This window comes from Poromitra crassiceps (genome assembly GCF_964638095.1).
Source record: "Poromitra crassiceps genome assembly, chromosome: 20".
In the NCBI taxonomy this organism is placed as follows: Eukaryota; Metazoa; Chordata; class Actinopteri; order Beryciformes; family Melamphaidae; genus Poromitra; species Poromitra crassiceps.
Window position 1 is genome coordinate 7,792,877 of NC_139637.1, and position 11,801 is coordinate 7,804,677.

Genomic DNA, 11,801 nt, shown 5'->3' on the forward strand with positions numbered 1-11,801 from the left:
GGTAAACAAGTCTAGTTTTGAATCAGAGTTTTTTTACACGGAGAAAACTTTGACACCTGATAGTTCCTCTTTTTAGTCTAAATAAGCAAATAGGCTAACAGTTTTAACAGTGTTAACAGTCTCATTAAAGAGTTAAATTAGAGTAAAAGTGTCAGTAAAGTACTGTTACAACAGCCTACCTACCTTTAACTGGAGAAAATAATCTGCGCCACACCGAACAAGGAAATGATTAACTCGGAGGGCAGAGAGAGAGAGAGAGAGAGAGAGAGAGAGAGAGAGAGAGAGAGAGAGAGAGAAAGAGAGAGAGAGAGAGAGAGAGAGAGAGAGAGAGAGAGAGAGAGAGAGCAGGATTGAGCCGGATTTTTTGCTCCAGCAGGAATTTTACTTCCGGTTTAGTGATTTTGCCTTCAAAGTTTTTTTTACCATAAAAATTGAAGTAGAAATTGAACTACCGGTATGTCCAACATAATGAACATGAGAACACTAAGATGAACCTCTAGTTGTGTTATTTCTTGAATCAGCGTGACGTCACTTGCCACCCAGAAATGCGGAACCCCACGGCAGTCAATAGTATGAGTTGTGCCAAACAAACATAATATGTCAAAAACTATAGGCCTACATCACATCGCTTTGACATTCTGAGTGAGAGCAGAAGTAGCTCAAGAGTTTGATGTAGGCTATAATATATGTCTTGTTAAAGTTGTGAACTGTCGCAGTTTTTAAAATGTAAACAGAGTTGGTCGGCTAGACAAGACATCAGTAGCCTGTACTACGAAGCTAGTTTAATGCCTTATCCGAGTAAGTTTGAGTTTAAACCTGGTTTAGCCGTACTACAAAGCAAGTTAACTTTCAATCACCATGGCAACTGACGCTGCAAAGCTAACCTGGTCGCGACCAGGTTAGCTTCAGAGGATAAGATCAAAATCCATGACAGACCCATATAATCGGCTCTCTGGAGTCACTCACCGTTCATATAAGATCGCCATATGAAAAATAGATTGCAGTCAACTGAGAATATAACAAGAAAAACATTTGTGGCTCTGTAGGCTACATAATTAAATTAAGCCTACCTACCACTTTATGTCTTAACAGCTCAACGATGCGTGGAGAAATATGATCACTATTAATCACCGCGGCGCATATCATGAATGGACCCTCAAATGGAGTGAGGGTGATATTCTCCTACATGCCAGAAAAGCCTATACATATAATATAGATATGGGATAAATATGGATAGCCCCAGCAGTTTTCTCTTTTATAGTAGGCTATTAGGCTTTATACTAGGCTATTTTATATATGAATTATTCGATCAGTGCAACCACACACATGAGTGATAGAGATCATTATTCATTGAGCATGCGTTTCTAAATCTATGGTCTAAATAGGCTTACAGATTGTGGAAATGTATAGACTGAGATTACACATTTACATGTGTTGCTGCTGCCTGTATCAATGCAGCTGTATCAATCGCTGATCAAAGTAAATCAAATGACTGATGTGAATACAAGCTGCTGCCTTAGACAGCCCTTCAGCAGACTATCCAACGCGGATTTTCATTCTGACATTAAATCGCGGATACATTAAATATCCGCTAAAACTCTGATCATGCACTGCGCTTCATTGAACGAGGAAATGGGTGTGGAAATGGGTGTGGGCGTGGATAAACTCAGCTGTTCATAATGTGATTGGCTGGCGCACCTCTTTCGCGTGGACGCGCGCCTGTGCACGAGCGAAAAACGTGCGCGTGCACAGGCAGATCCCAGGTCCACTTACCTAGTAAAAAACCAGCGTCGTAGTATCAGTTAACTAGATAGCTTTGATCCTGTTCAGTCAAACCAGATCAAAGGGACTTATCGCGGATCTGTTAAACTAGTTTCGTAGTACAGGGCTCAGACATCAGCGCTGGAATTGCCAGTTGCCGTGTTTTGCTCTGACGTGAGCCTTGTTCGACCAATCACAGCTGACAGATCGGGTTGTGTTCCTAAAGAGAAGTGACAGCTGTTGTCCAGCAGAGGGCACGCGAGGACAGGACACCCGAGTGTTTACTTCAGGGACGTCATATCAAGATGTGTGGCTCTTGTAAAACGCCCTTACGCAAAGTGTTTTGTAACAGTTTTGTTGCAGTGAGTGGCGTTACGTGTAAACTACCCTTTAAGTATTAATTCGGAGCGCGAAGTAAGTGCCTTTTAATCGATTAATTATGTTTACAATGTTGTATTGTATGAGGAATAACTGTGTGCAACGCTCCATGCATGTCTTGTTCTACTTTATGAACCAGTAAACGTGCTGAGCCCTGTACTACGAAACTAGTTTAACAGATCCGCGATAAGTCCCTTTGATCTGGTTTGACTGAACAGGATCAAAGCTATCTAGTTAACTGATACTACGACGCTGGTTTTTTACTAGGTAAGTGGACCTGGGATCTGCCTGTGCACGCGCACGTTTTTCGCTCGTGCACAGGCGCGCGTCCACGCGAAAGAGGTGCGCCAGCCAATCACATTATGAACAGCTGAGTTTATCCACGCCCACACCCATTTCCTCGTTCAATGAAGCGCAGTGCATGATCAGAGTTTTAGCGGATATTTAATGTATCCGCGATTTAATGTCAGAATGAAAATCCGCGTTGGATAGTCTGCTGAAGGGCTGTCTAAGGCAGCAGCTTGTATTCACATCAGTCATTTGATTTACTTTGATCAGCGATTGATACAGCTGCATTGATACAGGCAGCAGCAACACATGTAAATGTGTAATCTCAGTCTATACATTTCCACAATCTGTAAGCCTATTTAGACCATAGATTTAGAAACGCATGCTCAATGAATAATGATCTCTATCACTCATGTGCGTGGTTGCACTGATCGAATAATTCATATATAAAATAGCCTAGTATAAAGCCTAATAGCCTACTATAAAAGAGAAAACTGCTGGGGCTATCCATATTTATCCCATATCTATATTATATGTATAGGCTTTTCTGGCATGTAGGAGAATATCACCCTCACTCCATTTGAGGGTCCATTCATGATATGCGCCGCGGTGATTAATAGTGATCATATTTCTCCACGCATCATTGAGCTGTTAAGACATAAAGTGGTAAGTAGGCTTAATTTAATTATGTAGCCTACAGAGCCACAAATGTTTTTCTTGTTATATTCTCAGTTGACTGCAATCTATTTTTCATATGGCGATCTTATATGAACGGTGAGTGACTCCAGAGAGCCGATTATATGGGTCTGTCATGGATTTTGATCTTATCCTCTGAAGCTAACCTGGTCGCGACCAGGTTAGCAGCGTCAGTTGCCATGGTGATTGAAAGTTAACTTGCTTTGTAGTACGGCTAAACCAGGTTTAAACTCAAACTTACTCGGATAAGGCATTAAACTAGCTTCGTAGTACAGGCTACTGCTCTTGGAGATCTAGACATCTGTTGTTATTATTGTTGCAGGCAGGCAGGCAGGCAGGCAGGCAGCAGTATGTCCGCGGTGCCCACAGTCAGACTGGCCGGTGGTCTGGAGATCTGCCGGGTGCTGAACGGCATGTGGCAGGTGTCCGGGGGGCACGGAGCGGTGGACGAGGCCAGAGCAGGTGACACAACACACAGGACTTTACCCCCGGGCTCCGGGTCCATATCATATCATATGATATCATCAGGGACATTTGAGACTGACAGAGGTGTAGTCAAGAGTCAAGACAGAATGACAGGGCCCGGGGAGACAATGTGGAAGTTAAGGAATCACTTTACAGGAACATAGCAGAATGTCTTGTGCTTTTTGGACATATTTATAGCATTATGTTGCTTTTCATATGGTTTAATACAATGTATATTGATAGTCTCTTTCAGAGCCCTGTACTACGAAACTAGTTTAACAGATCCGCGATAAGTCCCTTTGATCTGGTTTGACTGAACAGGATCAAAGCTATCTAGTTAACTGATACTACGACGCTGGTTTTTTACTAGGTAAGTGGACCTGGGATCTGCCTGTGCACGCGCACGTTTTTCGCTCGTGCACAGGCGCGCGTCCACGCGAAAGAGGTGCGCCAGCCAATCACATTATGAACAGCTGAGTTGATCCACGCCCACACCCATTTCCTCGTTCCATGAAAGCGCAGTGCATGATCAGAGTTTTAGCGGATATTTAATGTATCCGCGATTTAATGTCAGAATGAAAATCCGCGTTGGATAGTCTGCTGAAGGGCTGTCTAAAGCAGCAGCTTGTATTCACATCAGTCATTTGATTTAGGCTACTTTGATCAGCGATTTCTGTCTGATACAGCTGCATACATTGATACAGCAGCAACAAATGTAATCTCAGTCTATACATTTCCACAATCTGTAAGCCTATTTAGACCATAGATTTAGAAACGCATGCTCAATGAATAATGATCTCTATCACTCATTATGTGTGTAGTTGCACTGATCGAATAATTCATATATAGGCTATAATAATGATATCCTAATATAAAAGAGAAAACTGCTGGACTGAATTGAGACGATGCGGGCATACTTTTCATTGATAAAAACTAGCCTATTTTTGCTCATATATTGGCATACAGCCTACAGGACACAGTTCCAGCTGAAACATGCAAGAAGCCTGAATATTTAGTATTGGGGCTATCCCATATTTATCCCATATCTATATTATATGTATAGGCTTTTCTGGCATGTAGGAGAATATCACCCTCACTCCATTTGAGGCTTCATTCACGATATGCGCTGCGGTGATTAATAGTGATCATATTTCTCCACGCATCGTTGAGCTGTTAAGACATAAAGTGGTAAGTAGGCTTAATTTAATTATGTAGCCTACAGAGCCACGAATGTTTTTCTTATTCTATTCTCAGTTGACTGCAATCTATTTTTCACATGGCGATCTTATATGAATGGTGAGTGACTCCAGAGAGCCGATTATATGGGTCTGTCATGGATTTTGATCTTATCCTCTGAAGCTAACCTGGTCGGGACCAGGTTAGCTTTGCAGCGTCAGTTGCCATGGTGATTGAAAGTTAACTTGCTTTGTAGTACGGCTAAACCAGGTTTAAACTCAAACTTACTCGGATAAGGCATTAAACTAGCTTCGTAGTACAGGCCTCAGGTGTTGTCACTGGCAGTGCCACTGTGTAACCAGTCACAACACAGTCCTGAAGGGGGCCATCATGGCCACTTCACATCCAGTGATCCAATTAAGCAACATTACAGCAGGAAGGAAAAGCATTCCACATTGATATTGGCATTTTATATCCAGGGCAATGCATTGTGGGAATCCTCTAGGTTCATTCATAGATAGATTTATTTGATGATCTGTTTAAAAAAAATGCCATACATTAAATGTACATGCAATTCTAAAAAAAGGCATCAAGGATAACACAAAAAGTACACAAAAACTTAATTCCGTTGTGGTCCTTGCTCTTAGACATATTAAATATACAGACATTGCACCACACATACTGTAGTTTCATAATAAAATCTGGCTATCTAGTACTAAAACATTACAGTATAACAAAAGAAGACTAATTAATACAACACGCCATTTCTGCCTATAGTCCCTTACTCATTATGTCTGTTTGTACAGTACCACAGGATACAAGCACACATATTTGAAAGTTATAGTTTTCTGTGAAACTAGATGAATCTCCCTGATGTGGTCTCTCTCTCTCTCTCTCTCTCTCTCTCTCTCTCTCTCTCTCTCTCTCTCTCTCTCTCTCTCTCTCTCTCTCTCTCTCTCTCTCTCTCCAGTTGAAGCCATGCAGGCCTATGTAGATGCTGGCCTGACCACATTTGACATGGCAGACCATTATGGGCCTGCAGAGGAGATATTTGGACAATTCAACAGCCAGGTATACACACACACACACACACACACACACACACACACACACACACACACACACACACACACACACACACACACACACACACACTCTCTCTCTCTCTCTCTCTCTCATTTGATTTTGCACAAGCTTTAACTGAAAAATGGTATTGTAAAACATATTGTACCATAGTCAATTATACATTCACATTTTAGATATTAAATTGATTGACTTATTGATTGATTGCTTGACTTACCCAGGGAGTCAGGGACATACAAAAATGGCAGAATAAGTTTAAATCTTATATCAACATTACAAATTGAATAGTGCAAACCTCTGCCAATGCTGAACAATTCTCCTACTTGTTGTTATACCCAAATACATCATTTCTATCACTTATATTTCAAGTTTAATTGATTTCTTTGCCCGGCATTTGGAATCACTTCTTTATCTCATCGTCATAGTGACTACAAAAATGATAAATGTCTAATGGTGGAAATTCCAGATACGGATCATCAGACAAATCAAATAAATTCTTCCTTGGCCCAAGGTCGATCTGTCCACCATTGTTCATGGAAATCTATTCATACATTTTTAGACATCCTGATGAAATACATGTAAAGGCAAACTAATGAACAAACAGGGGCAAAACCTTCTTGGTGGATGTCAAAATAAAGTGCAACGGTCAGAAACGAGCCAATATCATTCAAAGTCTTCCTAATTGGTACTAGTCCTTGTCTGATCCATAGCTGAAGTCCAAATCCTCTGGGAGTCCCACCCCGGCTCTGCAGGGACTGACCAAATGGGTGCCAAGAGCCGGTGGATGGCTTCCGATGGATCGCAAGGTGAGCTGGGGAGAAATAGGTTTTAACCCTGTCATGTTTGGGCGGTGGACATATTTCCATCCACTAGAGCAGAGGTTCTCAAATGTTTTTCAGCCAAGGACCCCTTACAAGATAGAAAATATACCGGGGACCCCCTCATTCTGATTTGTGATTTTTGGCTAAGCTTAATTGTTTCCACGGTAACGTGCTTGACTTTTAATTTGATAGGTTTGTTATTAGAATGTAATCCATGAACCATTTTAGATTTAAAGCATAAACTATTTTCGTTGAACTATGAAGATTTTGCAAAAAAAAAAAAAAAAAAAAAAATATTACATCACATTTACATTACGTCATTTAGCAGACACTTTTGTTTTATCCAAAGCAACTTACAATATCACAATTTGTCAACAGTACAGAAAACCACTATGCAACACAATCAATGACAGCCAAGATATTTTGATAGACTAGCACCATGTAGGAAGTAGTTTGAGAAGGAATAAGTAACATGTAGCATTTTATAAAAAAAAAAAAAAAAAAAAAAAAAATTTACTTGAAAACTTTTCGCGGACCCCCTGGCAAAGTGCCACGGACCCCTGGGGGTCCGCGGACCCCCATTTGAGAACCACTGCACTAGAGAGCAGTGTGGTCTTTTTAAAGATGCCCTCCCTCATCTGGGTCTTATGACTGAAGGAGGCTCTACTCAGGGCCGTAACCAGGGTTCCGAAATAGGGGAGGTCCAGCAAGGGGAGGCGGATCGGGCGGCGCCGAAAAAAATTTGAGTTTTCCCCCCCCCCCTTTTTTAGCCATATTTAGAGTAATATATCATTTTAAATCAACATTAGGATTATACTGTTGTGATGTCATTATTCAGTATATTCTCTTTCATGTCACCACCTGCTCAGCTCTCCTGTCAACATAATTGTAACTAACAAACACAAACTGTTTTAGCCAAATTCATATCAAAATGACACCTACAAACACAGGTACACAACCCAAGCCGTACACAACACACAAAGTCATCATCGATAATAAAAAAAACATACAGAGGGACATTTATTTATTCCTGATAGGAACGATTGAAAAATAAAATAAAATATATTATGTTGTTTTTAACTTTACACCACCTCTTTTTGTTACTTATTGGGTCATGAAACTGAAACCATGCATATAGCCACCTGCATACCTGACTTCGGGAGCTTGGCAATTGGCATCATGCATGATTACAATGAGATGCACCCACTTTAAACCTGAATAAAGTAATAAAACCACTAGTAAACCAGTAGGCGGCGCCTGGCCTGCTGTTCAGTGAGTGGCCTGGCCTGGCCTGAAATATTAGGGGAGGTCCGGACCTCACCGTCCTCATAGCTAGTTACGGCCATGGCTCTACTCACTACACCACCTTCTTAAATCAATTAATTTCATTTCTGAGAAGCTTCAAAGTGTTTTGTGGACGTCTGACTGAAGGTTTTATTTTGAAAGCTTTAATTGAGCTTGGAGTTTGAACCGTGCAGCAGGCCTTGAAGCGTCCCTCTGTGCTCAGGTGGTGGAGACGGCTGTGCGGCGCTCCATGGCTCGCATGCAGGTGGACAGTCTGGACTGTCTTCAGTTCCACTGGTGGAAGTATGGAGACAAGAGATACCTGGACGTTCTGGGACACCTGTCTGACCTGCAGCAGGAGGGACTCATACGTATGTTTACTGCACTGTTCACACACACACACACACACACACACACACACACACACACACACACACTTAAACAAAAGAGAGACAAAAGATAGCGCAACACCTTTCTGACCTCGGTCTCTCTATGGACATATTCTTCAGTGTTCATGTAGGTTTGGTCATACATGCATTTGGATGTTTACAATGTAAACACACATGTATACATGTTGTATTCTGCTTACATGTGTATCTTTTCTGTGTTTGTATTTTGTACACCTGTGTTGTCCTGTATACATGCATACACACACACACACACACACACACACACACACACACACACACACACACACACACACACACACACACACACACACACACACACACACACACAACTGGGATAAACCCTCCCCTGCTCTACTCTGCTCTCCCATTGGAGGCATCGGTTTCAGTGGCAGCCGGATGTCAGAAGCTCTGTCATTGGCTCCGACCATGTCAATCAGAGCGGCTTCTGCTCCCTCCTCTGTGTGTTGCTGTAAATAGTCCCCTGCCACCTCAGGGAAAACAACAACGCTAACTAGCTAGCAAGCTAACGGCAGAAACCTACACGCTAGCTCGTTGCTACATGCTGAAAACGGCAAGTTGGATTGTTTGAAATCCAACTTGACGCCGCCCATCGCAATCCCACTATGGAGACCTGCGGCGCCAGACTCCTCGGACGGAAGGGAGAGGAGGCTGGCCAGCGAGACTAGTGGCTAAGTGACCTGTTCTATGAACCCAGGTCAGTGTTTTTATTGAGACTTTTCCATCTTCCATCTGGTTCCTGTGTCAGGAGAGCTGGCCCTCACCAACTTTGACACTCAGAGACTGGAGGAGATCACCAGCAGAGGCATCCGCATCTCTAGCAACCAGGTACCTTCAGGCCGTATACCTCCTTTAGACACTATAATAGACTAACTACTATAGACTCCATCTCTGTCTGTCTCTCTCTCTCTCTCTCATTCTCTCACTAACACACATATGACTGTATATATGGACCGTGTACATGGCTGTGTCTGTCCTGCAGGTCCAGTACTCATGACTGTGTCTGTCCTGCAGGTCCAGTACTCATGTCTGTGTCTGTCCTGCAGGTCCAGTACTCATGTCTGTGTCTGTCCTGCAGGTCCAGTACTCATGTCTGTGTCTGTCCTGCAGGTCCAGTACTCATGTCTGTGTCTGTCCTGCAGGTCCAGTACTCATGTCTGTGTCTGTCCTGCAGGTCCAGTACTCATGTCTGTGTCTGTCCTGCAGGTCCAGTACTCCCTGATCGACCAGCGACCAGCAGCGAGGATGGAGGAATTCTGTCTGGCAAACAACATCCAGCTCCTGACCTACGGCACTCTGGGTTAGATACACTCTGGGTTAGATACACTCTGGGTTAGCTACACTCTGGGTTAGATACACTCTGGGTTAGATACTCTGGGTTAGATACACTCTGGGTTAGATACACTCTGGGTTAGATACTCTGGGTTAGATACACTCTGGGTTAGATACACTCTGGGTTAGATACAGCACATTGACTTCACTCTGGGTTAGATACACTCTGGGTTAGATACACTCTGGGTTAGATACTCTGGGTTAGATACTCTGGGTTAGATACTCTGGGTTAGATACACTCTGGGTTAGATACTCTGGGTTAGATACACTCTGGGTTAGATACACTCTGAGTTAGATACACTCTGGGTTAGATACACTCTGGGTTAGATACTCTGGGTTAGATAACACTCTGGGTTAGATACTCTGGGTTAGATACTCTGGGTTAGATAACACTCTGGGTTAGATACACTCTGGGTTAGATACTCTGGGTTAGATAACACTCTGGGTTAGATACACTCTGGGTTAGACACACTCTGGGTTAGATACACTCTGGGTTAGATACACTCTGGGTTAGATACACTCTGGGTTAGATACTCTGGGTTAGATACAGCACATTGACTTCAAGCCAATCATATTTGACCCTACTATATTTACCCATCGGTTGTATTACTCATATTAAACACATACGTGTCACTCAAGTGGAACAATTACAAGGAAGAAGTTGATTTGATGTTTTATGATGTAAAAGCAGTGAGCATATGAACTATCCTGCTGGGTTATAGTTATCCTGCTGGGTTATAGTTATCCTGCTGGGTTATAGTTATCCTGCTGGGTTATTAGTTATCCTGCTGGGTTATAGTTATCCTGCTGGGTTATAGTTATCCTGCTGGGTTATAGTTATCCTGCTGGGTTATAGTTATCCTGCTGGGTTATAGTTATCCTGCTGGGTTATAGTTATCCTGCTGGGTTATAGTTATCCTGCTGGGTTATAGTTATCCTGTGCTGGGTTATAGTTATCCTGCTGGGTTATAGTTATCCTGCTGGGTTATAGTTATCCTGTGCTGGGTTATAGTTATCCTGCTGGGTTATAGTTATCCTGCTGGGTTATAGTTATCCTGCTGGGTTATAGTTATCCTGCTGGGTTATAGTTATCCTGCTGGGTTATAGTTATCCTGCTGGGTTATAGTTATCCTGCTGGGTTATAGTTATCCTGCTGGGTTATAGTTATCCTGCTGGGTTATAGTTATCCTGCTGGGTTATAGTTATGCTGGGTTATAGTTATCCTGCTGGGTTATAGTTATCCTGCTGGGTTATAGTTATCCTGCTGGGTTATAGTTATCCTGCTGGGTTATAGTTATCCTGCTGGGTTATAGTTATCCTGCTGGGTTATAGTTATGCTGGGTTATAGTTATCCTGCTGGGTTATAGTTATCCTGCTGGGTTATAGTTATCCTGCTGGGTTATAGTTAGGGTTAGTGGGGTAAGGAAGTAAAATGGTGGGTTTCTAAGATGGAGTCGCTCCAATGGTGACGACACATACCGTCTCCGTGCCCCCCCCTCCCTCCCTCCCCCCCTCCCATCATCTTCACTCCTTCACCCTGTCTCTCCATTTTTTTTCAACCCCTCTCCCTCTCTCCCTCTCTCTCCCTGCCCTCTCCTCCCCCTCTCTCCTTTCAGCTGGAGGTCTGCTGTCAGAGCGTTATCTGGGGAAGGCGGAGCCTAAGTCAGAGGCGGAGCTGGACACCTCCTCTCTCTCCAAGTACAAGAAGATGATCGACGCGTGGGGCGGCTGGAGCCTCTTCCAGGAGCTCCTCGTCGCCTTGGAGACGGTCGCCGAGCGACGCGGCTGCTCGATGGCGTCCGTGGCGACGCGCTGCATCCTGGACCGCCCGGCGGTGGGCGGGGTCATCGTGGGCTGTCGCCTGGGGGTGGCGGGGGCGGGGCAACACATCGCCGACAGCCTGCGCAGCTGCAGCGCCGAGCTCCGGCTGACGGAGGACGACCTGGCCGCCCTGCAGGCCGTGACGCGGCGCTCCAGCGACCTGATGGCGCTCATCGGGGACTGTGGGGACGAGTACAGGCGCTAAACAGTGAGGAAGAGGGGGCGGGGCTTAGTGAATGTGGCAGAAAGAGGGAGGAGGAGGAGAACG

At 43.7% G+C, this 11,801-nt stretch overlaps 2 protein-coding genes across 2 annotated transcripts in view; one reads left to right on the forward strand and one right to left on the reverse strand.

Moving 5' to 3' along the window:
* The window catches only part of LOC310794544 (NLR family CARD domain-containing protein 3-like), a gene marked incomplete at its 5' end in the record, with an annotated part of 243,770 nt that overhangs the window by 163,706 nt on the left and 68,263 nt on the right, over positions 1-11,801 (reverse strand). The window lies entirely within an intron of this gene.
* Positions 3,474-11,738, forward strand: LOC310794438 (putative oxidoreductase YccK; the record flags this gene model as incomplete). The annotated part of the gene is made up of 7 exons (XM_083656438.1): positions 3,474-3,585; positions 5,735-5,835; positions 6,558-6,653; positions 8,176-8,323; positions 9,129-9,208; positions 9,587-9,680; positions 11,329-11,738. The coding sequence occupies 7 exons, from the start codon at positions 3,474-3,476 to the stop codon at positions 11,736-11,738; spliced, it is 1,041 nt and encodes a 346-aa protein (XP_083512564.1).